Source organism: Squalius cephalus, assembly GCF_949319135.1.
Source record: "Squalius cephalus genome assembly, chromosome: 19".
NCBI classification, from domain to species: Eukaryota; Metazoa; Chordata; class Actinopteri; order Cypriniformes; family Leuciscidae; genus Squalius; species Squalius cephalus.
In genome coordinates, this window is record NC_137140.1 from 8,289,031 (window position 1) to 8,316,832 (window position 27,802).

At 36.2% G+C, this 27,802-nt stretch overlaps 2 protein-coding genes across 5 annotated transcripts in view; both read left to right on the plus strand.

Annotated features, from left to right (window-relative positions):
- Window positions 1-7,103, plus strand: part of eef2k (eukaryotic elongation factor 2 kinase) — a 28,859-nt gene extending 21,756 nt beyond the window's left edge. For 2 of the 4 annotated variants that reach the window (XM_079851330.1, XM_079851331.1), the window contains 8 exons: window positions 282-337; window positions 443-520; window positions 947-1,003; window positions 2,134-2,268; window positions 3,247-3,435; window positions 3,535-3,659; window positions 6,013-6,191; window positions 6,367-7,103. In XM_079851330.1, coding sequence (XP_079707456.1) covers window positions 282-337; window positions 443-520; window positions 947-1,003; window positions 2,134-2,268; window positions 3,247-3,435; window positions 3,535-3,659; window positions 6,013-6,191; window positions 6,367-6,476 — 929 coding nt within the window. In that variant the 3' untranslated portion in view covers window positions 6,477-7,103. The remainder of the gene's footprint in view (window positions 1-281; window positions 338-442; window positions 521-946; window positions 1,004-2,133; window positions 2,269-3,246; window positions 3,436-3,534; window positions 3,660-6,012; window positions 6,192-6,366) is intronic. The other 2 variants (XM_079851332.1, XM_079851333.1) reach the window with 1 other exon arrangement.
- Window positions 7,104-11,547: 4,444 nt separating this feature from the next.
- LOC307146953 (uncharacterized protein) lies at window positions 11,548-23,846 on the plus strand. The gene is made up of 9 exons (XM_079851338.1): window positions 11,548-11,757; window positions 12,244-12,355; window positions 18,254-18,335; window positions 18,455-18,570; window positions 18,666-18,738; window positions 18,837-19,161; window positions 22,454-22,547; window positions 22,835-22,922; window positions 23,012-23,846. Exons 2-9 carry the CDS (start codon window positions 12,264-12,266, stop codon window positions 23,342-23,344), a joined length of 1,203 nt encoding a protein of 400 aa, XP_079707464.1. The 5' UTR covers window positions 11,548-11,757; window positions 12,244-12,263; the 3' UTR covers window positions 23,345-23,846.
- Window positions 23,847-27,802: the final 3,956 nt, after the last annotated feature.

Sequence of the window (27,802 nt, forward strand, 5' to 3'; positions counted from 1 at the left end):
AACATTGATTTGAAACAGTATCGACAAAAGTGTTTAAGCAATTATTACCAATAGCGCCAATGTAATTAAATTGAGTTAAACACATTGATTTGTTTTAAGCTTTTCCTCAATTCATGTGCAAAACAACTGCAACATACAGCTAACATATGTTAGCTCTCATACAGTATGTCAGGTGCATGCTGAACAGCCTTAGCACTGCATATTTTGTTTTGGGACAAATGCACTCTCATTTTTATTAATTTCACCACCACTTATGTCTCTCGATTTATGTTTCATAACAGGCTGGTCATTTATGAATGAAATGAATGAGACGCATCGAGCTAACACAGATCAAAAGGTCAGTTTGTGAACAAGAATATATATCCATTGTTGACAGTGGTATTAAATTCAGTGATATTTTATGGAAACTGATTTATACTATTAACTGTACTTGCATTCACAGGACTCAGAGAATGGAGGAGACAGTGGTTACCCTAGTGAGAAACGCAGTGAAGGAGACTTAGTGGAACATCACAGCCAGGTATTGAATATCACCTGGATATTTTGTTTATTTTGTTATTTTTATTAATCACAACAGTATTTGTATCCAGCACAGGGTTTTGGATACATTTCAGCATTAAATCTGAACAAATACAGAACATTATTCAATTTAAATTAAACTAGTTTACAACTATTGTTTTGTTTTTTAGATATAGATGGATATAGATTATGTTAATAATATAGATATTTCATATGTTTAGTGCCAGGCTGCTGAGAAATGTAGTTGAAATTATAATCTGTTCTTGCTTGATTTCTTTGTTACTCCATAACAAAATTTCCTTTCTACTGCATTATAAACTTGTTGTTGTGTGCTGTGCTTACGTGCATCATGAAACGCAGCAGTTATACACTTTTGGGCTCCTAAGATATGTGATGGTAGGTTTTTAATTCATTCATCATTATTTAGGGACGTCCCTTCTACAACAGACATTTCTCAGAATCGGATGAGGACAGTGTTCGTCGGGTAACTACAAAACCGTTGATAAAATCCCTGTATCTAATCACGATAGTCACCCATCCCCCATTGATTCCTAATCTTTCTTCTCATAGAACATTGATTTTAAGTGGTGCTGTCTTGTAATCTACATTTTTTTTTATCTAAACCTCTAAACCTTTTCATCTCATTATTCTTTCATCTAAACCCCTTTATCTCATCTTACTTTAACCCCCTCACAAGTGGCAAGCTCTCCTTTCCCGTACTGTACACGCATATGCTGGGTTCCCAAAATCATGGAAAACCTGTCAATGTCAGGGAATTTTAAAATTGTGATTTTTGAATGGCATGTTAAAGTCATGCAGTTGTGCTCAAAAGATATTTCATTGACTAGCAGTTGCTGCTTGTGAGTGAAATTTCGGTAACACTTTATTTTACAGTGTCCTTGTTACATATGTTACATGTACTTACCATAGTAATAACAGTAAAGTATGCATAATTACATGCAACTAACCCTAAACCAAATCCTAATCCTACCCTAACCCTATAGTAAGTACATGTAGTTGCTTAATATTACTCAGTACTTAAATATATAATTACACTGTAACAATGACACCTTAAAATAAAGTGTAACCAATTTCTTTTAAAACAATAAATTAAATAAATTGAAAGAAAAATCTGGAATGACTGGAGAAGTAATGTGGGAACCCTGCATGTGATTTCCTGCATGCATTGCTTTTTTGTGCAAAAATATTTCAAGTGATTTTAAGTGTTTATGTTGTTTGTGGTTTTCAAAGTCTCACAGATGTTAGTTCTTCTGCTATCCATATTTAAGGATTCAAGGAATGTTATATATTAAAAAAAGTGAAAGCAGTTACATCTAAAAACAGTTTGTCGAATGATAAACCGTTTTCATTGACAATAAAGGAACACTTCACAGACCAGCACTGTATTTGATATCACAACAGACTAGCGCTCTAAGCTATATGCTGTTCCTAAACACAGTCTATTTCTGACCTTGGTCTTGGCCAGTAATGGATACTAAAGTGTGGATATATTTAAAATTTGGACATGGGACAATTCATAAAGTCAATGTTGTTGTCATTTCTTGCCTCAGTTATTACTCTAGGGTTAATATGTATTTTTGTTGTCTCTCTCAGCTGACAGAAGAAAAATGGAGTTTTTACCATTCATCTCGCTCCCACATACACAGATCCTCCTGTGTGGCAATGGAGGTGGAGAGACTGAACAATATGCTTCTTGAAAGGAAAATTGGCAAATCCATCCTGGGCAAGGTAAGAAATTGTCATGTGTTTACAAACCTGGTCCTGAAACTGACAAATACATTTTTTATATTTTATTTATGACTTTCTGACTCAGGCTTCAGTTCAGGCTTTAAAGATAGGGTAGGCAATTTTGGAGAGGCTAGAGAGACTACCAATCAGGTAGGCATTTGAAACTGAATGCAATGATTGGATGAAATATTTTTCCACAGAAGATAAATGTAATTAAAAAAAAAAAAAAAAAAAATATATATATATATATATATATATATATATATATATATATATATATATATATTTAGACTACTTTTCTTATTGATTGCTACAAGGGTTTGAAGAAAGTTTCAACCAGTATAACAAAAAGTGTTTATGAAAAACATTCCCTGCCCTACCTTAAATGAAAATTCTGTCAGGTTTCTGTCCCTCCATTGAAAGTCCATGCAACCAAAACTTTGAAAAGGTCCAAAAAGGTCATAAAGGTGTCGTAAAAGTAATCCATATGAATTAAGTTTATTCCAAGTCTTGTGAAAAGATACAATCGCTTTATATGATAAACATATTTAATTTAGGGGTGTATTTGACTTTAACATGAAAGTTCAAACTTGCATGTGTCATACACTAGAACAAACCTCACTGGTTCTCCTGAGGCATATACACGTTTGAGCTTCTGTTTTTACCATATTTGATGTGCTCTATGTATTTTTTGTTCAATTAAATTAAATCTGTTGATCATATAATGTATCTCTTCACAAAACTTGGATTAAAACACTCAGTTCATATGGATTAGTTTTACGATGCATTTATGAACTTTTTGTATCTTTTTGGAAAGTTTTGTTTGCACAGACTTCCAGTGGAGGGACAGAAACCTTTCATTAACATCATATTTATGTGTGCCTTGAAGATGAACCAAAGTCTAATGGGTTTTGAACTAGATAAGGATGAGTAGATGATGACTGAATTTAAATTTTTGGGTGAACTATCCCTTTTTAGGTTCATCTAGCCATGGTCCGCTACCACGAGGGCGGGCGCTTCTGTGAGAAGGATGCGCCGTGGGACGAGATTTCTGCAATATATCATCTGGAGAGGGCCACCATGTGTGGGGAGCTTGAGGCTATAGTTGCCCTTGGCCAGTGTTATCTTCAGCTGCCACATCACATTCTACCAGAGATAGAATTAGAGGTGCTTTTTCTCCAAATGGTCTCATGGATGATAACATATTATTTTATCTCTCTGCCCTGCTTATTCTTCCTCTGTCATGTCTGTGTTGTTTCATCTCAGGCGTCTGAGGAAAATAGCAAGAAGGGCTTCGGCCTCCTGCTGCAGGCCGCCGAGGCAGGAGATCGGCCCTGTATGATTCAAGTGGCACGAGCATTCGACACGGGTCTGAAACTCCCTTCTGATAGGTATGATCATTTTTTCACATCATTCACATAAATATTTATCTGTATGGACCAAAATGTGTTTAGACAGGGATTCTCCTACTCAGTATGGAATTTGATTTTAGTATCAGACAGAATATTAAAAAAAGATAATTTCCAGATTATGTTTTCAGACTGTTGCCCCTATTTAGTTGTCTAAAATATAAATAATTGAATAAATTATATTACATGCATGTTTACATACCAGCAACAGATAAGGGACTGCATGACCATTTAAATCACACTGTACTTTGCTGTTTGGTGATCATGCAACATTAAACCATCATTACCGTATCAAACTGATATGTCAGAGGTATATACACTCACCTAAAGGATTATTAGGAACACCTGTTCAATTTCTCATTAATGCAATTATCTAATCAACCAATCACATGGCAGTTGCTTCAATGCATTTAGGGGTGTGGTCCTGGTCAAGACAATCTCCTGAACTCCAAACTGAATGTCAGAATGGGAAAGAAAGGTGATTTAAGCAATTTTGAGCGTGGCATGGTTGTTGGTGCCAGACGGGCCGGTCTGAGTATTTCACAATCTGCACAGTTACTGGGATTTTCACGCACAACCATTTCTAGGGTTTACAAAGAATGGTGTGAAAAGGGAAAAACATCCAGTATGCGGCAGTCCTGTGGGCGAAAATGCCTTGTTGATGCTAGAGCAGTGGTTCTCAACTCCAGTCCTCGGGACCCGCTGCTCTGCACATTTTGTATGTCTCCCTTATTTAACACACCTGAATCAGATCATCAGCTCGTTAAGAGAGACTCCATGAACTGAACTGAGTGTGTCAGATAAGAGAGACATACAAAATGTGCAGAGCAACGGGTCCCGAGGACTGGAGTTGAGAACCACTGTGCTAGAGGTCAGAGGAGAATGGGCTGACTGATTCAAGCTGATAGAAGAGCAACTTTGACTGAAATAACCACTCGTTACAACCTAGGTATGCAGCAAAGCATTTGTGAAGCCACAACACGCACAACCTTGAGGCGGATGGGCTACAACAGCAGAAGACCCCACCGGGTACCACTCATCTCCACTACAAATAGGAAAAAGAGGCTACAATTTGCATGAGCTCACCAAAATTGGACAGTTGAAGACTGGAAAAATGTTGCCTGGTCTGATGAGTCTCGATTTCTGTTGAGACATTCAGATGGTAGAGTCAGAATTTGGCGTAAACAGAATGAGAACATGGATCCATCATGCCTTGTTACCACTGTGCAGGCTGGTGGTGGTGGTGTAATGGTGTGGGGGATGTTTTCTTGGCACACTTTAGGCCCCTTAGTGCCAATTGGGCATCGTTTAAATGCCACGGCCTACCTGAGCATTGTTTCTGACCATGTTCATCCCTTTATGACCACCATGTACCCATCCTCTGATGGCTACTTCCAGCAGGATAATGCACCATGTCACAAAGCTCGAATCATTTCAAATTGGTTTCTTGAACATGACAATGAGTTCACTGTACTAAAATGGCCCCCACAGTCACCAGATCTCAACCCAATAGAGCATCTTTGGGATGTGGTGGAACGGGAGCTTCGTGCCCTGGATGTGCATCCCACAAATCTCCATCAACTGCAAGATGCTATCCTATCAATATGGGCCAACATTTCTAAAGAATGCTTTCAGCACCTTGTTGAATCAATGCCACGTAGAATTAAGGCAGTTCTGAAGGCGAAAGGGGGTCAAACACAGTATTAGTATGGTGTTCCTAATAATCCTTTAGGTGAGTGTATATGCAGGTTATAATGTATTTTAGGTTTCTTCTCATTATGTAAGCATGTATAAACAATGCATTCGGTGAGCGTGAGTGTAGATCAGCACTGTGCCAGAAAAAAAAAATACTTACAGATTACTGTACTATATACTGAATATAATGCTAGAATAATAATGCCTGATAATAAATTATTTAATCAGTAATGAACAATATTATACTGAATAACATATCCTGCCATTATTTAGAAAATAATATTTTCCACAACCAAAAAAATAAATAAATAAATAAAAAATAATTAAATAATTTATTATATAACTTATTATTATTAATAATATGAATTTAAAGTACACGTTCAATGCTGCACATTGAATGTGAACTGGGTTTGGTGTTCATTGATTTCGAATGATACAGTATATACTATCTACCGTATTCAGGCAGTTATTTGGCAACATAATAGCATATGTAATAGCAATGTTGTATTTTGAAACCATTTATCACATGTTAAATATGGTCTGAAAAATCTACAGAGAAGTCTGGGAAAGTATGGAATTTTAAAATGGAAAATCTGTTGGAACCCACTTTAGAACTGAAAGTTTTATTTTGAAAACGCAGGGCATTGGACTGGAAGCACGCCGTGCACTGGTACGACTCTGCCCTTAACATGACAGATTATGACGAGGGCGGAGAGTTTGATGGGATGCAGGACGAGCCGCGCTACCTTCTGTTGGCACGATTGGCTGAGATGTACCAGGAAGGAGGGTTCAACCTGGATGCAGACCCCCAAAGAGCAGGTGAGTGTATCTCACGCTACAGTACATTCATCAACATCCAACACAGTGGTTCAGTACTTCAGATTTAACATCAGAAAATATTACAACAGTATGATATCAGATTGACAATTTTAGTTTTTAAATGTGTCTTGAATTTGCTGTAATGTTTTAAATTGGAATTGTATGCATTTTGTAGGTGATCTTTTCACTGAGGCAGCTGATGCAGCAATGGAGGCCATGAAGGGTAGACTGGCCAATCAGTACTACATGAAAGCAGAGGAAGCATGGGCTATGATGGAAGAATGAAAGCGCAGATTAGCCAAAAAAACAAACAAACACGATATGATTCATTTTCTGCATCCAGCCCCTGTTTACATGCTTTTTTCGATGGTCTATTTGACAAATGTTCCATTTTGGTCTTGATAATGTTGATATTGGATCGAGTTTTTAATGAATGTGACAAGGGCATGCGCTGATTCTAGATCAGTGATATACTAAGGTGCTAAATACACACACTCTCATGGTTAATTTTTTTAATTAAGAATAGTTGCACAGTGTCTGCAGCCTGTTCTAGCTGCTTCATGGGAATTTGGGATATGCGCATTACCTGTCAGTAATTTTATTCTCTTTATTCTAAAAGGTCAACTGGATGTTTTCTTAATAAACCTGTTATGACTGTTAAAAAAAAAAGATATCATTGATGATTTAACATACTTCTGTAAAATTAATTTACTATATTAGATCTGACGTGTAAGGATTTTAAGCATCAGAAGTTATTGCTGTGAGTTTTAACCTGTTTTTGCATTGATACTGTCAAAAATAACTTTAAGAATTCACCATAATCAAGGGCTGTACCAGTGTGTGTGATTGTTTGTGCTTTTTTTTTATGAGTATTAAATTAAATAATAATAATAAAATATTTTTAAAAAGTAAGTTTCAGTTCACAATATGCCTGTTTAACTAGAAAGTAATATGATCTTGTCTTTTAAATTCATACCAAGATGTCTTTGCTGATAAATTAATGGTAGGAGAAAATAAAGTATGGAATAAGATGGAATTTCAGGCATGACAAGGACATCCAGCATCTCTAGCTCTTCAATGCACACCACAAAGATAAATACATTCCTTCAGGGTGGTATAAGATTCTGATCACTCAGTCTGGAGTTTTACAATAATGCCAGCATATGTGCAACAATGTCATTTCTTATGTAGACAGTTGTAGGATTTATTTATTGCCCATTATTCTAGATTTTATCAGCATTCATTTCAATTTCAGATACAGTTCTTGGACATAATTTAAATTATTTTATGTGACAATTACTTATGTATCGTATTTCAATGAAAATGTATTGTTATTACTGACACATTTGTGAGGCAAAAGAAGTTAGAAACTATTATCCTCAGATAAAATTAAAAGGGCCTGTTACCCTCGTTAATTCCATAAAACCACTTATCATTACATGCTAAGTATTATTCCAAATTTCAACAACATTAACATTTATGTTAATAAATGTTATGAACTGTATTGGTTGAGCTACAGGAATAATAAATAGGCTAATGATGTTTGTTTTTTTCTATATAGGCCTATTATTTTGAAATAATGTAACTTATTTTATATCTGAATCTGAATTTATCCACATTTCTATTCCTTACTGTACAGGTAGAGGTAAGTGTACCTATTAAGCCCACCAAAATCGAAGTCTACGTTTTTTTCATTGATATTGACATGGTTTATAAGAAAAATAATTTGTTAAAATGCAAGGTGTATCTCTCATTTGAAAATGAATTAATTCGTTGATGTACATTTTAGAATATAAAATTAAGATATTTTATGAATAAAGTCAGAAGTCTGGCATGGGCTTAATTGGTACTTTGGCACCATTTAAGCGGCATGTGTTCCAAATAAGCCAAAATATACAAATTAATTGATTTTTAAGAAGTAAAACATCAATATATTTATTCAGTGACAGGGAAGTATTAAAAAAAATCCTTTTGCTATGATAAAATTTGCATTCAGAAAAATGGATCACAAAACATTTAGTGTTTGCAGTTCACATGCTTAATTCTTTGGCAGCCTTTCTGTAGGGCTAATGGTTTGAGCTTGAGATTAGCTCTGAGTGCAAGCAAATAAAACTCATCTTTCAATTTAAAGGAAAATTATTTAAAATGATAAAGTACTATACTCACACAAACACACACAAAAAAATACATTTATCTCTTATTTTACATAATATCAATGTAGTTACCAAAGAAATGGCTGAAAATTGCAGAAATGTGTTGATTTCTGAAGGGTCCGAAACACCAAAGTTTTGGGGTGACTTTGTGTGATGTCCCCTGAGACAGCAAGCACATGGGTGGGGCTAACTCAACATTGCCAAATGTGATTGGTATGCAATAAAAAAGGTCAGGGAAGTGTTTTTTTTTTTTTTTACTTTTACTTCAGAGTGGAGAGTGGGCTTAATGGGTACACTTACCCTAAGTGATTCATTTTGATATCTAAATTTGTATTATATTTTTTTTACTCCTTTTGTATACAGCAATATTGGATTTGTTCTTGTTCTGCAATTAAAAAGAAATAACAGGAAAATAGTGCACTTACTGTAATACAATAATGGACAATTTCAGTGACCATATAGGCTAATTTTCCCAGCCACAGAAAAAGTTTAAGCTAGTCCCAGAATAAAATGCGTTATTGAGCTGTTTTAACTGGAACCAACTTGCACTAATAGGCTATATCTTAAAATATGTTAGTGCCATTGTCTTGTCTCAAGATGCACACCAGTAATGTTTTAAGGCATGTTAATAAAAGCTACATAAATGTCCTAATTTAACTAAAGCCTACTCGTTGTTTAATCGCTTAGTCGCAAGAGGAATAATAGCGTGCGGTACAACTGTGCATTAAACTCGAGCGGAAAACGAGAGCGTTCTCGTTTTGACTCTTGACAGGCTAGGGTAGAGCCATAATATGACAGGTGGCGTGCAAGGTACTTACCCCTGAAAGGAAATGTATCCCCGGTCGCGGGAGGGCACACGCATTTAGCAGTAACGGCATGCCCCATTGGTTTGACCAAAGTAAATGAAAGTATAGCACGTGAATTGTTTAAGTTATCGTTTTACTAATGTTGTTTCATCAACGAGGTTTAGCAAAGACAGCTATCACGTGGCACATCTATCAAAATAAATGTTTTTATTCTTATGTAGGCTAAAGATCGAACTTCATTGCACTGAATTGAGAATATCTAAAGTTACCGAAAAATTAAGACGACCATACCGTTTCACAACCTTTGGATATTAAATTGTACTGAATCCCACCTCCTCCTTCCACGGAGAATTATTATCAAAATCATTTAATAATGCATTGCACTTAAATAGTGAGAAATGTCATACACAAAAAGTGATTGTACAGATGATGGCCTATCATCAAGTGTTTTATGTGAGTAGGCTACAGTAGCCTACATCATGTCTAATAACAGCAGTGAATATGGACAAGTTTCTTGTTTCCTGACAAAAGTTATTGTGGGATTTTTAAAAAAACGTAAGAATCAAATGCAGATAATTGACTCGCAACCTATAGGCCTACCCGTGGCGCGATCTTAACTGATTTGCATTATTAATGAGGACGGAAACACGTGATACGTAAAATGTTATAAAAAATTAAGGTTGGTTGGCGCAGGACACTTGTTACTTTGCAAACCACTGTAACTTATATAAATATAAGCTATATAAACTCCTCCATACTTGTGTAATATAGCCTGTATACCCAGGTGAAAAATATGTAGGCTAGTATTTGTATTAAAAATAAACTTGAAATTCAAATAGTAGGCTATGTTTTTGATACATAAGTAGCCTATATCCCAGCATGCTTATTTGAAGTAGGCTACATCAAAAATATATAGAATTGTATTTCAATATATTTCTAAAAGTAACACAATATTGCCAATAGCTTATAATTGATCTTAAGGAATATCTTGAAATACACTTAATATAGCCTACATAAAGTTGTTTCAAAATAATACATTTAATACGCATTTAGTATAGTAAAATGTAAGTATATTATTACATTTTATGGCAGGGTGAAAATACACTTAACTTTTGCTAGGAAAGAAGAAACTTCTTGACAGCTTTATTGTAATTTCCGCGCATAGGCTATATAGGCTATGGGGGAACGAAATATCGTTTCACTTGGACCACAGGTCCAGGTCTTTGGCCGCAAAGATATTAAAAATATATAAAAATATATATAGCCTATAAAAATATATAAAAATATTTAGAATCAAGATCAGAAAAAGCTTTATTGCCAAGTATGTTGTCACATACAAGGAATTTGTCTTATAGTTACAGGTGCTTCTAATGAAGAACGAAAGTAGCTACAGACATAGTGCAGACATACATGATAGTGCAAGCATACATAATTACACAATAATAATAATAATAATAATAATAATAATAATAATAATAATAATAATAAATAAATAAATATAACGTAATAACAATATTAAAAATAAAACAAAATTTAAATAATGCAAGATGCATTTAATGACCATAATAGGCTATAGCACTAGAAAAAAAGAGCTATAGAATTTTGCTAATAGGCCTACTATATTACATATTTATTATATTTTTACTTATATCATTAAATAAAGTTGTTATTATAATAATAACAAAAACGCATTAGGCCTATATTTATTTGAGTTATTTTTAACCTTAAATAATACTACCAGCTGATAGGGCTCTCTGTATGTTTACAGCATTAGGTGAGTTGTTTTTTTCTTGAGAAAAATTAACGCCTATCTTGTGTAGCCTATATTTATCCAAATGAGTATTAAATCAAATCATTGAACTGAATTGAACTGAAATAATAAAAAAGCGTAGCTTACCAGAAATTGTACCATGTAAACATTGCAACATGTTGTCACTAAACCTAATAAAATTCAGTTAATGTGTTTTGACAATCACAATAGGCTACACTTATTGTGATGCAATATTTGTTTTTTACATCTTTAGCCTACAGAAGAATAAAAGCATTTATTTTGATAGATGTGCCACGTGATAGCTGTCTTTCCTAAACCTCGTTGATAAAACAACATTAGTAAAACGATAACTTAAACAATTCACGTGTTATACTTTGGTCAAACAAATTTTAGTGGCCTTTACTGCTAAATGCGTGCGCGCTCCCGCGACCGGGGATACATTTCCTTTCAGGGGTAGGCTACCTTGGCACGCCACCGGCGCTGGGCTAGGGCGGATCGTGTCTAGTTCAAAAGTGCGGATGATGCACATTTTGCATGATTTAATTGGCCACCTTAAATGTCGCGTTACGTCGTCAACACTAAACGCAAGTCTCAGGTATTAGCCTACTACTGGCCAACCAAAAGCATTCGCTCGGAATTTTGAATTCTTTCAAACATTCTTAAATTAGTTATCCGAATTCGCAGATTGAAGGAGAAATAGTCCAATTTTATTTTATTTTGCGGAGGGATATAAGCCGTCAGTGTGTCTGTCAATGCCGATGGGCAGTGTGTTAAATTAATGTTGGTGCTTGTGGTTTTTGAGCTAGTAACGACAGGATCCGCCAGATAAACTTCAGGTAAAGAGACGTTTCATTTCACGGATACAAAGGAACGGCTTAAACTGACACTATTCTAGCTACAGATGTGTATTTCCGTTAACAATCAGAACAAATCGGTAGATTTACTTTCATTGAATGTGGTCATAAATATTGTGAACAAAATTTTATTCCAGTCGGTCACTAAAACTAAGAAAAATATGGATTTATACCTGTGCTTTATTCCTGTTATGTAAGTTCACGTTAATGTTTTAAATGTCTTTGTCCATGTGCTGATCTCGCGTTTTCAACTGTGTAGCTAACTTCATGTGAATGTAAACTATATGAAGAAAGTAGCCTATGCATTAATATGGAATTGTGTTGTATTTATCGTCAATGATGATATTCAAGTTATTAAAGATTAATGAAACGATAGGCTACTGTAAAATATTGCATTTACGTCGATGAAAATGTTCATAAGTCACAGACGTTCTTTTAAAATGTTGTCTTTTGTGTTTGCTAAACAAGGTAGGCTAAGTTGTTTTAAAATGCCTTTGCTGGGGAAGATAGTCGTGATCAAAAGACATGGAGGAGGAGATGGGACTGAATTTCCCCTCACAGCGTCCTGTATGTTCGGAAGGTCAGTAAGACATTTTATAATTATGGCTTAAACATGGTTGCAAATATTTTACATTTTTAAAGTAGCCTAGACACGTGAAAAACAAAAACAATGGATAAAATTATTACAATAACACTAACACGCACACTATCATTGCAAGTAAAACCGAAGTAGGGCCTACATTTTGTTTAAAATATCAAATAAATGGCAAGTGCCAAATATTTCCAGTTGTCACATCTTTTGATGCCAGGCAGGCTTCATAGATGTCTGCAGCAATCAGAATGCGTTATTACTTATATGGCATGAACAGAGCCAGAGTCAAATGACGACCAGCTCCCCCTCTCTGGATGGGGTGGAGGGAAAGAGTTGTGTGGGAAGTAGTCCAGTCATTTTATGAAAAAAAGGTTGAACAAATTGCAACAGAAGCAAACTCAACTGATTTTGTTGTATCCTCAATATGCCCTGAGTAAGGAAAGAAAAGCCCAGAAGAATCCCATTAGGGGAAAGTTTTGAAAAAGACCCAAATATAGCTTATCTATATACGCCTATTCATTATTTTTCTAATGTGAATAGGGTAAACATTTTAACCTTTAGATATCACCATGAACATTACTGAGTTGATTACTTACATCAAGACAAACAAAAAATGTATTACAAGTTTTTTTTATTGTTTGTTAACATGGACAAATGGTGCATAATCTAATTAAAGGCTGGTTTAAAGTACTTCTTTCTGCCTCTATGTATTAATGCTCATGGGTAGCCTAAATGGGTTCCATTCAGACTTTAACATTAAGTATTTTACTGTTATGTGTCAACAAGATTCAACAAGACATTTTCACCTGGCTATACCCAATGTTTAGATCTGTTGTGGTATTTATGCAAATTAGCACATACGTAATTAGATTATGCACCGTTTGTTAACCATGTTAACACACCATTTAAAAAAACTTGTAATAAATGTTTTGTTTGTCTTGATGCAAGTAATCAACTCAGTAATTTTCATGGTGATATCTAAAGGTTAAAATGTTTACCCTATTCATGAAATAAAAAGAATGAATAGGCTATATTTGGGTCTTTTTCAAAACTTTCCCCTAATGGGATTCTTTGGGGCTTTTTTTTTACTTACTCAGTACATATTGAGGATACAAAATCAGTTGAGTTTGCTTCTGTTGCAATTTGTTCAAGGTTGACCCCCATTTTCGCTTAAAATGACTGGACTACAGGGTTAGAGTGTGGTTGGAGCACTAGTGAGGAGGAGCTACACATAAGCTCAAAGCACAACGAAAGTTAAAAATGCTTGATCCTCACGTGATTCGCATAGGACCTCAGATAGTTTCAGGAAGTACTTCAGTGCCAATTCAAATAGATGGAGTTAGAGAGACAAAACTGTTTTTTTTGGTGATTTGTAGTCAATAAATGCATTGTTTTACAATATTTATATACACTGACATGTGAATGTAGTATGTAGTTATAGCAATGTTGTTTTTAAAAGATAAAAATCTGCTAATATTTGATGATTAGTGTGGTCAACCAGCGTTGCCTGCCTTTGTTAAAGGGATAGTTCACCCAAAAATGATAATTAGCCCAGGATTTATACTCAACCTCAAGTCATCCTAGGCGTATATGACATTCTACTTTCAGAATTCAGACGAATACAATCAGAGTTATATTAAAAAATGCCCTGGCTCTTCCTAGCTTTATAATGGGAGTAAATGGGTTTATGTCTTTGGAAGTCCATCAAAGCGCATCTATTCATGATTAAAGTGCTCCACACGTCTCCAGGGGTGTAAGATAACTAGCTAAAATAACTAGCTTCCAGCAGACGGCCGTACGCATCGATTTATGCCAAAAGAGTAACCCTTGAACTTGACGCACAATGTAATGACGGCAATTGACACCTTTCGCGGTTCAAACAAACAGGACTAAGCAACCGCGCTCGTTATTCCGTTGTGCGTCAAGTAAATAATTTTTGGGTGAACTATCCCTTTAACATATTTCTGACTGACATTACCGTGTTGCAATTGTTTTGAAGTATTTTTATGTTCTTAAACTTGTATGCTAGTTAAGGGTATCACGTAATGTTCACTATGGTTTCACAAGGACAGGAGACTTGCAGGTAACAGGTGATTGTCTTAAAAAATCCATTGCAAACAAGTGAAATGTGAAATTTAATTAATCTTAATGTTTTCATTTCTTATACACCCCATGCACTTCTTATTATAAAAAATTATACATAATATATTCAATTCTAAAACAAAACATGATTTATATATATATATATATATATATATCCCTCTACTGCATAGCGTTGCCGCCAGGCAACGGAAAGTTTTCTTAAGCCCTGTGTTCAGTACATTTTTCTTTAAATGATTGCAACCAATTAGAATGTTTGAAAAAGTATCAAAGAACAGTCCAATAAGGTTTGGGAGTCACTATCAAGCACCATTTGAAGGCGGGACGTCCTTTTCTGACACATGGTCACAGGAGCACATGGTGTGAGATGAAAGCAAGATTATTTGCTTTAGTAATCATATTTAAAATGACATGAACTGTACATAAAAAATATGTGTGTGTGTATGAAGGTGTAGAGAAGCCTTTTGGCAGGTTTTGTGAATTTTTATTTTATTTTGCATGTTCACAAATTCAGTTTTTCTTTTTGTTGCCTCAGGGCAACGTTATGCGATAAGGGGTACTTTTCAAGGATGTCTTGGACAATACCTCACAATGGCAAATAATGTGTTACAAGTAGGGAAGATGTAGGGTTCCTGGGTGCACAGGAACACCCAAAGTCACCAAAGTGACACTAATGTGCAGCATCCACAGTCATGTTAGAACAGAAAGGGGCCATCTACAAACTGTTCCCACAAAGTTGGGAGCATGAAATTGTCCAAATTGTCTTGGTATGCTAAAGCATTAGGAGTTCCTTTCACTGGACCTAAGGGGCAAAGCCCAACCCCTGAAAAACAACCCCACACCATAATCCCCCCTCCACCAAACAACCCCACACCATAATCCCCCCTCCACCAAACAACCCCACACCATAATCCCCCCTCTACAAAACTTTACACTTGGCACAATGCAGTCAGGCAAGTACCGTTTTCCTGCCAAACCCAGACTCGTCCATTGGATTGCCAGTCAGAGAAGTGTGATTGGTCTCTCCAGAGTCCAGTGGCGGCGTGCTTTACACCACTGCATCCCACGCTTTGCATTGCACTTGGTGATGTTAGGCTTGGAAGCAGCTGCTCAGCCATGGAAACCCATTCCATGAAGCTCTCTACAAAGTTTGGAGGTCTGTAGCTATTGACTCTGCAGAAAGTTGGCGACTTCTGTGCGCCTCAGCATGTACTGACCCCACTCTGTGGCCTAGTTGCTGTTGTTCCCAATTGCTTCCACTTTGTTATAATACCACTAACAGTTGACCGTGGAATATTTTGTAGTGAGGAAATATCACGAATGGACTTATTGCACAGGTGGCAACCTATCACCGCGCTTGAATTCACTGAGCTCCTGAGAGTGTTTGTTGAAGCATCTGTATGCCTAGGTTCTTGATTTTAAACAACTGTGGCCATGGAAGTGATTGGAACACCTGAATTAAATGATTTGGAGGGGTCCCAATACTTTTGTCATTATACAGTAGTGTATATGGGGTTGATTAGGATACATGAAGTACATGATATGACATGACGCACTACATGATACAAACCTATGTCTGTATCAAATCAAGTATATTGATGTGTTTCAAGTGTTTTTCCCTTTTTACTTAAATGATTTCTTGACATTTTTTTATTATTTTTTTTATTTTTGTATTGCTCTCTGAGAATTGTATAATGATCATTTTCTCTATGATTCTTTACCATTGTTGCATAACGTTGCCCTCAGGCAACAAAAAAATATTTTGGGGGAGGGATATTTTTCAATAAATCAATAAAATGTTCCCAAATGAGCCAGGAAATGATGTGAAATAATTTTTATCATGTGTCATCAAAATTCATGCAGTAGAGGGATATATATATATATATATATATTTCCTTTTAATATAATTTGATGAATTCATGACATATATCACTTTAATCTATTCAACCTATTTAGTTTGAATTTATTTTTAGTACATTTAAATATTATGTATTATTTTATGTTTTGTTATCTTAAACCCCCCCAAATATCAGGTCGTGCAACTGTCCGCACAAATGAACAGAATAAGAAACTATTTAAAATGGTGTCTTAAGAATAAAATATTAAAAACCAAATACTATGACATTATTGTAGGTTTAAAGCCTTTCATATAAACACATTTTATAAATATCAATATAGTTTTAAAGCTTTCGAGATAATTGAAAAACTTGTCAGGGTGGCACAACTGCAAACATGGCTCTTGTATTATGAACTGACAAGGTAAATGCAGTATACATGATAATGCATCATCCGGAGGATCCCAACTGATCCTTGTGGCAGAGTGAAAAGGTTTGTAGATCTCTCTCAAATACTGGTAAAATTCCATGTCAGGCAAATTTAAACACTTTAAAATGTTAACAACTGAAACTTGTTTAAATACATTGTTCATGACTCAAAAATTTGCATTACATCAGTTTTGAGAAGATTTTTTTAAAACAAATTTATTATTTATTTGTCAATTACCTATATATATATATATATATATATATATATATATATATATATATATATATATATATATATATATATATATAATTTTGCACTGATTTAGCGCAATGGATTTATAAATGTCTAATAAACTGCATGTCAAGCATTTTGTCTGTACTCCTTTCCTCTATGTTGTTCTTGTAATCTCCACTATGGTTTGCAATGCTGCATAAGGATGATCCAGTCACTTAGAGAAAGCAATATGAATGTATAGTTAAGTTTCCCCACTGACACGGAAAGGAGAAAATATGCTTAATTCAGCAGGAGAAATCTAAATAGAACTAAAGATTTTGTGCTAAATTGTGCGCCAATCGTACTTAAGTGTATCTGCACTTTTTTACAAAGACCAACACTGGGAAGTTTAAAGTTTAATAAAAATAAGGAGCAAGGAAAAGCTTGAAAAATCCAAGGAGCAGAGTCTGAAAGTGAGTGTACATCGTCAGTTCAGGGAGTCTTCACGATCCACTGAATCCCCTTTGTGCTTCTTGTGTTGAAAGAGAGATGGAGACAAAAACGGGAGAAATTATATTCGTTATTGCACATTTAATAAGGAATGAAAAGGATATTATAATTTTACCACTTCCACCCATCACTATCACACGCCTCAATGTTATATTTAACCCGTTTAGAAGCCTTTTCCTCTAATTACACAACAAAGGATAAAAACAGTTATATCATGTTATATAAAACACGTTATAACTCATTTGTGTTTATTATATTTACAGTTATGTTTTGCAAAATATTAACTAAGTTTTGTCTGTTGATAATAGTGGTTTATGAAGTGGACAAGAGTGAATGGTGACAAATGAAACAAAATTGTTTAAATACACACGCTTAATGTGTATAATTAAAAAAAGGAAATCTTGAACAACAAATGCATTTGAATGTGTGGTGCATATATCGTTCATCTTGCTGTAACATTAATGAACAAAAACAGAATGTTACCTGAAAAAAGGCACTAATGCAAGACGCTATTGCTAGAATTATATTTTAATCTATTTGAATAATTTATGGTGAAACTAGAAATACCTAATAAATGGGAGATGCATCTTTGAATATCAACATGCAAAACAACGTATTGAAATGATATTGTAATAATTTTTAAAAAAAATGTTGATTTTTGCCATGCATATAGCCTTTGTTGCTGATATGGCATTGAATAAATAAAGGCACTACATGCATTATATAATTTAATATTTCTCATTCACCAAAAATGCAAATGGCCAAAGAAGTTTTAATGTGGACTCCTTACATTTTTAGGAAGCTGGACTGTGATATTCGTATTCAGCTGCCGCAGGTGTCTAAAGAGCACTGTAAAATAGAGCTGAATGAGAACAAGGAGGTAATTATGCTGTGGTATAACACTATAAGTTTGACTTTATCTTTTGTTTCCTTAAACTGTTTCTTTGCATGTAAGAACACATGGCATGCTGTTCATTTATTGTCTCTCTCTTGTTTAAGCTCATTTTGACCAATTTAAGCTCTGTGAACCCCACACGTATTAATGGACAAGTTCTCAATCAATCTGAACGGTTAAAGCATGGTGATCTCATCACGATCATTGATCGTTCTTTCAGGTGAGTCTGATTTTTATTATAATTATTATGAAAAAAAAAGTCTAATTTCTACAGTCTAATTTGTTTTGTGTGGTTTCATCTTGTCATAATGCTAGGTTTGAGTACCCACCTCCAAAGACACCGAAGAAGAAGAGGCTGTCCACGGCTGGAAAAGACAAAACAGTTCAGGTGTGTAGTTGATGTGAGTCTTGTGAAACAGATGATGGGTATTTTTGTTAATTTATCATTTATTTCTTTTGTTAAATTTTGGTTTTGTCATCCTGTAGGCTTTGCAAGACCAGCAGGAAAAAAGCAAGAAGCGAAGATCCTTGAAATCCAGTGCTGGTGAGGTTGTCCAGCAAATTCTCTTAGATCCTCAGTCTGAGGAGAAAACTCCTAAATCCCCAGAGGGAAGGAGAAGTGTTGGATCACAGGATCAGAGCCTTGATCTCCAAATGCCTTTGGGCCAGCCTCAGACTCCAGGCCCAATAGGCAAGAAGACTAAAGTGAAAATGTCACGAAGAACATCCATAAGATCAAATTCTGGCAATAGGTCTGAAGTCCAAGGTGGTCCACATGAGATTAAAGCAATATTTAGTTATAGGATCAAAGGTGAGACCGAGTCTTTTTCTCCACATGAACACAACTATTTTTAACACCCTAGAAGTAGAGATGCATAAGTAATCGCTCACTCAATCTCATTCCTAAATGACAACAATTCGCCTCTGTCTATTAAACATTTGACAAAATCACAACGGAACATTCAAATCTGTGTTTGCGCTGCTGACTCAGAGAAAGCAGTTATTATGTGTAGGTATGAAACAGCTTCACAAACATTATTTTCAACCACACAGTATTGTTGTTTCTGTCTTGCAAATATTAAAATTATCACAGAAGTACTGGGATAAAAGTTTATTGTTCGGATATAAACACTGATGTCTACGATAGCGACATCAGAGTGAGCGGAGCAGAGCGAGCGTTTTCAGTTCATTCCTATGGAAGTGGAGCTTCACATTCACGCAGTGCATTGTGGGATTGAAAGAGTAGAGAGCGTCAAAAGGTTGGGCAGTTCAAGTCAAGTCAAGTCACCTTTATTCATATAGCACTTTTTACAATACAGATTGTATCAAAGCAGCTTCACAGTGATAACATGAAAATAATACAACAAAGTTTGTTTCTAGAAGAAAATTGCGTCATCGTCCACCTTAAGTAAGGCAGATCAATAATATTGTTGAATATTAAATGTCCCCAACTAAGCAAGGCAAAAGCCAAGGCAACAGTGGCAAGGAACCAAACCCTCATCAGGTGACAGAATGGAGAAAAAAACCTTGGGAGAACAGGCTCAGTCGGGGGCCAGTTCTCCTCTGGCCAACGAGTGAACAGTGTATGATTATGATCCAGGCAGCATTACAGGTCAGAAGTCAGATTGGATCAGAACATTCAGAATATTATCCAGTTCCATCTGGTTGGAAGTCGGAGTCATCACGCCGGTATGGAGACGAGTTCTTGACTTTATGCAAATATCAAGCGGAAAAAAAAGGTTGGCAGCCAATCGCTGTGAGGTTCGGGTTGTGGCGTCTGAGTTTAAAAATATGCAGATTGTGCCGGAGTTTATGCTGGATTTAGTGCGTAAATAATTTTATATACAAATTAGACGCTTTGGAGTTGTTATATATATTAAATATTTCAGTTTGGATGTGTTCATTGTGATTATACTGGGTAGGTTTACAAAAGTTGACAGAATATCTGTACTTGGAGCATTTGGAAACAAAGCTTGATTATATTGTCCGTGTGTGGAATTTTTTTTTTTGATTAAATACACTTGCAACAGACACAGCCTAAAGCGGAGGTGTTATATTTTAGGGATCGACCGATATGGATTTTTTAGTGCCGATGCCAATACCGATTTTTTTTCATCAGCCTTAGCCGATGACCGATACGGGCTGCCGATTTTCTTGGGCCGATATTTGGAGCCGATACTGCTTTTGCTCACTCAATTTAAATCATAAAAATGACACAATGATGATAACAAATGTTACAAGTCTCAATTTAAAAAAGGAACATTTATTGAACTTAAAAAACAATATTTGACAAATATTAAAAACATGTGAGGTAGAACAAGTAAAAAAAAGTTCAGTGCTAAAAATACTGAAAATAAATATTTAAGCATAATTCAAATTCTTTAAGTAAATTCTGAAAATAAATATTTAAGCATGAATAAAATAATTACACTATTGCACACAGTAGCAACAAGCAAGCAGCATAATAAACGTCTGTCGTTGCTATGCAGCCATGAACTGCACTCTCCATGATTACGAGGAAGTAAGGATTAATTTATTTCTAGCCCTTTGGAGATGGAGATGAGAAATAAAAACCCGCCCTGTCCAGCTATGATCAGCTGTTCGGCCGAGCTTTCGATCTTGTCGTATTCCACCACGCTTGCGGCATTCTGAAAAGTTGAGATGTTTTTATCTCGATGCGGCGCGGACGCGCTTGGAAAAAACGAGCGCGTCGCTTCCATTATGAGTGCGCATACCGCGCGCCATTTGAAATAACGAACTTGAGCGCGCAAAAGACGCGATATGTGAACAGGCCCTAAAAAGTTTAGATGTTTTCATCTCACCACGGCATAGGAGCGCCTGGACAAACGAGCGCGCTGTGTCGCAACCGCGTCGCTTCTTTTATGAGCACACGTCCAAACCTCAGCCAGGTGGTCGCTGAATAAAACTCCCACAAATATCACGGAACAACGTCGGCATTATTTAATCCTATGACCAGTGTTCTTAACAGCTGCCGTATGCATATGGATAGCCTCAAACTTAGCTATTTGCAGCTCCCTAAATACAATGACAAGCAGTTTTATAGATGAGACATTCGCGTTTTCCATTTGGACCCACAAACTTGCTTAGTTGCACGCACATATAGAGCAACGTGTTTCCACTTTTTAAGTGTATGGCAATATTTCAGCTAAGTCAAACAGTTAAAAGATGCTTTGAAAGTTTAAAACTTGCCATTGTCTTGAAGAGGCTTCCAGCACTCTGCTAGTGTGGGAGGGGCAGTGCATGGGCTGTGAACTGCAGCGTCTCCAGCAACACAGAGCTGCCTGTGGACGCCTGTCTGTAATTAATGCCGGGAAAAAAACTATCGGCGAACGCAGCAGCCGCGTATCGGCCGATGCCGATACACGTAAAACCCGCAAATATCGGCCCGATTTATCGGCCGACCGATATATCGGTCGATCACTATTATATTTATGCCACTAGTTGGTGACAAGTGACTGTTTATAACATGAGCTTTGTCCCAATTCAGAGGCTGCGTCCTCCGGAGAGGCATTTAAAGTGCGATTGCGTCACAGTGGCGTGATGAAGGCTGGATCCCAAATGGCACATTCATGTGGACTTGCGGTCTCGTGGCCTTAAATTGCGCATGCTCGCCAAGTGTACGAGTCTGTAGAGTGTCCCATTCAGCATTTCAGCGCTCAGGAGTGTGCTCGCGAGCGGCGCCTTTGTGCCCCGACTTCAGCGAAGCCCGCACTTTCGTACCCTCCACATGAATTGCCTACCCAGGAATCATTGCGAACGCCCAATCAGATAAATGAGGGTAGAGATTCGTGGCTGTTTGACTTTCGGTGGCATGATGTCATCAAGCCTGTCCCAAAATACACTCTCGCATGCCCTTGTGGACTCGAGGCCAGCACTCCTTAGGTCTGCACTTCCTGAAGTCACCAAGTGTGAACTCGAAGGAGGTCCACAAGGCTGGAGTGTGCCATTTGGGATCCAGCCAAAGGCTACCCCGATTCTAAAGTGACTTCAAATGTGCCCTTCGTTTCTCGGGCAATTAAGGATACAACTGATGGACCCTTTGCTTGCAAAACTTGTAATTTTTTTTTTTTTTTTTTTTTTAGGGCTCCAGGTGCGGACAGCTGAATTTATTAAAATGAGGGCTGACAATGACCATTTATTTACCGGGGACAATAACTCGGACAGTGTGGCTTGGGGGTAAGGCCTATTTCCACTAGGCTCTCTTGTGTATTATAGCAAATAGTCCTCACCCTATACAAAGCCCACAACAATAAGACAACCAGGAGATAAGGCAATAGTCTTTCACTTGTTGTTTTTTGTAGTACTGTCATGCAAGGTATGTTTACAAATGTTTTAACCAAACTTGAGGACTTTTGTATGCATGTCCTGTTGTGTCATATTTTGTAATGTTAAGATTGCATTTATGTCAAGATTACACCCGTCTTAATATTGTTAAAAAGTGTTTCCCTTTTCTCTTGTTTTAGGACAATTCTGAAGAAAATGGGCCTGCTGGGGAAGGCCACTCCCTCAGAGGCCAGAAGAAAATGGAAGTACTTAAAAAAAAAAAACAAAGTAAGCAAGTTAATTGGCACGCCTTTGCTGAAATGTATTGTGCTGTTGTTGTTTTTGTTAACAGTCATGGTATATTTGCTCTGCCGTAGGATTTCAAGTGTAAGGGAGCGAGTGCTGAAACTTGGCAGTGGTTTGCCCTCATGGATGAGGTGTTGGGACAGAGGCATTCCACCAACTCTCCTATACCACTTGACTCCATCCCTGAGGAGACATCAGGGCCAAGTTCAGCAGTGGATGACGAAGATGAGGAGGAGCCACGATCACCACCAGCCAAGAGAAAAAGAGGCCATGTCGATGAGCTGGTCGAGTTACTTAGGGAAGACATTAATTTTCAACGAGAGGTTGAGGAGAGGAGAGCACAGGAAAGCAGGGAGAGAATGGACCGACTATTTTCTCTTATTGAGAGAATGGTTAATAAATAAAATTTAAGTTAAAAATGGGTTCATTAAAAATGTTCAATATATATTTCTTTCAATGTCACATAATTTTTCAATGACTTAAAACATATTTCTGTATTTTTTTTTTTTGTGATGCAAGTTAAAAATGAAAGTTTTATAGACCTATGTAGCCCCGCACCTTTTCAGCGCTGCGCTTGTTGTCTTTTGTCTTCCGATTTGTATTTCCACAGCGATCTTAAGAATTTATGAATGAACTGTCCGTTTTAAAATCTTCCCGGTCTACTGACATATGTTAAGACATCTGCTTTAAACATTACAATGCTCGTGATAACTTTCGTTAACTCTACAATAAGTAAATCCACTTAACCAGCTAATTACTCTTCCACAGCGATGCCATAGAAATATACAGAGCTACTGCTAAAATGGAAGTTCAGAGACAATATTCTAAAGATGGCTGCGCTCATGTTTCTCTGGTGCATAAGGTTTATATAAGTTGTATACTGTGACAAGCAGGACGAAGCTGAGGGCCGTGAGAGAACAGCGTGAGGCCGGTGTTCTGAACTATTCACCGTGTCTGAGAATTTCGGTGACACTGGGCAGAGCTTACCAGATAGCACCGACTATTTGATGTGCATTTTACATCTGGAAGACGTATTTTTAAGAGTGTTTGCTCATCTGCAATACGTCTATAGGATGTTTCCTGTCAGATGTCAAATAGACGTGTAGAAGATGTCAGTTTAACATACATTCTAAATCATTACATCTTAAAGACATCTTCTAAACGTCTATTTGACATCTGACAGGAAACATCCTATAGACGTATTGCAGATGAGCAAACACTCTTAAAAATACGTCTTCCAGATGTAAAATGCACATCAAATAGTTAGTGCTATATCCTGTTTCGTGTTAAAGCGCCACTGAAAATATTAGTGCACACTGCTCGGATCGTAGAAAATATTTTTCAGTGCTGAATGAAGTTAATTTTTCTTCTTTTTTTAATAACTGTTTATGTATGCTTGATAGTTTCTACATTGTATCATGTGATATGATTTCATTACAGCCACTGATTTGCCAGTGACTTATCGTTATAGGATACGCTCCAAGCACTGAGCCAACAGCCATTGAGTTAGTTTGTTTTAATTGTATATATTTTTTTATATAGGCTACTTCTGTTTTGCTTTGATGGTCTTTAAAATAGTTTTGTTTGATGACTTGTATAAGTGTATCTGTGGTAGCATAATAAAGATTCAGTGGTGATTATTTTGTCATTCGCTGTTGCTTTCTCATTTGGTAACCTGCCATCGGAGGTGGAAATAGATGTCCATCCTCAACTTACTGGAGCCATACATCACAGACAAGGACACCTCTAGCAATTTTAATCCATCTAGACTGGCATCTATCATAGAATGCATGCTTTTCCCATATTGAACCTATTGCCTTTTTTCCCTTTTACTCCTACATTTGCTTCTTACATCTGCCTCCATTTTTGAGTCCAACACCCATATCTCAAAATCAATCAACAAACAAACAAAAAATCAACAATCATTAAAATTTTATTCCAAAACATCTACATCAAAATCTTTATATTACTCTAAATGAAGTAAATTGGTCTGAATTGTTTTCTGATAATGATATTGAAACCAACTCCCAGATATTTAATGCAAAAGTTATGGAACCTTTTATAAAAAGAGGAAAAGGTAAAAAAAAGGGGGAAATAATCTATTCTGGTTGAATAATCACTGCAAAATACTTATGAAAGAAAGACATCTTACTCAAAGTGTTTTTAAAATCTGGTCTTACCATTGATAGGCAAAGATTTACTTCCATGAGAAATAAAACAATTTATACCTTACGTAAAGCCAAGGCAAATTTTTTCTTGGATGTCATTACAGGTGAAAATGGAAATGGCAAAATATTAATAAACTGATTGGAAAGCAAAATAAAATGGACAATGATAGATTGGAAATAAAAGTCAACAACGAGCTGCTAAATAATCCAAAAGAATTAACAACTGAATTCAATATTTTTTTTATTAACTCTGTCAATGAAATAACACAAATGTTTAGTTCGTCAGAGATAGCTCGTATATAAGCCTATTAATCCTGGACAGCTGGTTTTCAGGTTAGAGCAAATAACTGATCTGGAAGTGGCTAACATTATTAAGTCCATGAAACCCTCAAAGGCCAAAGATGCGTATAGCCTTGACACACATTTTTTAAAAATACGCAAACACGCGCTGGTATGTCCGATAACACATCTGATAAATTTATCAATTAAAATGGCAGTTGTTCCATCAGGATGGAAGGTGGCTATAGTCTCACCAATTTTTAAATCAGGAGACAAAACAAACATTTCAAATTATCGCCCCATCAGCATCCTCCCTGTTGTATTGCAGAAAAGTGGATCGCCAAGCTGCTGAATAAACACCTCAGCCACGGCCATTCCCTCCTGCACCCCATGCAATCTGGGTTTCGCCAGTACCACTCCACAGAGACGGCAAACTATGTCTTCATAGAAACAGTGAAATCCTTGCTTGATAAAACCACCTGTGTTGGTGCACTCTTTTTGGATTTAAAGAAGGCGTTCGATACAGTAGATCATCGAGCCCTTCTGTCTAAACTGACTCACTTCAACTTTGCAGAAGATGCGCTAGCTTGGTTTCAATCTTACTTGTCCAACAGAAGATGAGTGTTGGTGGCACTATGTCGTCTTACCTTGAATGTCCAGCAGGGGTCCCACAAGGCTCTATTTTAGGACCAGTATTGTTCTCTGTATATAAATGATCTGCCAAATGTTTGTCAAAAAGTCCATTTCCAAATGTATGCTGATGATGCGGTTATTTGTACATCTGCTAAAAGCACACAGGAAGCATCATCCATCCTTACATCAGCGCTGGAGAATATACAGCATTGGCTGCTTAAATCCTGCCTATTATTGAACAAAAAGAAAACTGTTGTTATGATTTTCACAAAAAAATCCATAAAACTGGAGCGGTACAATGTGTTCCTGGGGGGAGTGGAACTTGACATTGTAGAAGAGTTCAAGTAGCCTACCTCAGAGTCACACTGGACCCAGCACTCTCATTTAAAAAAACACATAAAACTCACAGCGAACACAATCAAATTCAATTTACATAACTTTAAACAAATCAGACCATCAATGACAATTACTTCTGCTAAAATGTTTCTACATTCAATGATATTTTCATATATAGATTACTTCATCACAACCTCGTCACTCACTGGAGATACAATTTTAAAACCCAAAGAAATGTTATTCAAAAAATCTATAAAAATACTTGATCAAAAGCCTCTGTCATTCCATCAGTGTAATATTTTGGGAAAATACAACATGCTCAATTTTGAAAATGTTATTAATTTTAAAAATAGCTGTTTAATTTATAAAGTTTTTCACGGACTAGCCCCATGCACCTTCACTTTCTACATACATTAAACCAAGGTCTGACAGAGGTTTTTGCACCAGAGCCTCATTTAGAGGAGACCTAGAGATCCCGCACAGAAAAACAACCTTTGGACAAACTGTTCTGTCTATCAGAGGAGGTCACTTTTGGTACAGCCTCCCAACAAATATTAGAGAATGTCCCACTTACTGCACATTTAAAAAGCACCTTAAACAGTTTCTTAAAAGTTCCCAGTTATGTCCTCATTTTGACTAATTTTATTGATGTAATGTAATCTGTCTGAATGTGTGCTAAAGTGTTTCTTGCTTGATACTGTATATTGTCATATCCTTTTGTGTTGTATATTGTCATATTATCTTTTTGTGTTGTTGTCTTCCTGCCTCGGGACTACAGGTAAAAATTAGCATTTATGCTATAACTGGACTCATTTACAGTCTGTACAGAAATGTAAGATTGTTCATTAATGTGCACTGTCCCAAATAAATAAATAAATAAATAAATAAATAAATAAATAAATAAATAGCCCTACTTTCTTTTTCGACAATCTGTTACATTAGGAAGTATGCCACATTAAGAAGAAAAAAAAGATCTGTTGATGCTTTCATTTCATCACGACTTCAAGCTCAATTAAAGCTCCAATCTAGAATTTTACAAGCATAAAATCGGATTATAATGTACAGCAGAGATATTACTTTTTAGTGCTCATTTAACCTAGCTATTTACTATTTAAAGGTATATTAAAAGATGTAAAATAAGTCTTTGATGTCCCCAGAGTGTGTATGTGAAGTTTTAGCTCAAAATACCCCCCAGATATTTTTATATAGCATGTTAAAGTTGTCACTTTTTGAGGGTGAGCAAAAACACTGTTTTGTGTCTGTTCCTTTAAATGCAAATGAGCTGCTGCTCGAGGCACAGAGGGTGGAGCTTCAACACCTTGCACTCAAACAGACATGCACTGAAAATTTCAAAAACTTTTAGCCTTTTATGGGACTCAAGAAGAAGTGACAACATGTAGAATACAACAGGACATTTCTGAATGCAACTGGAAACGCAAATCAGAT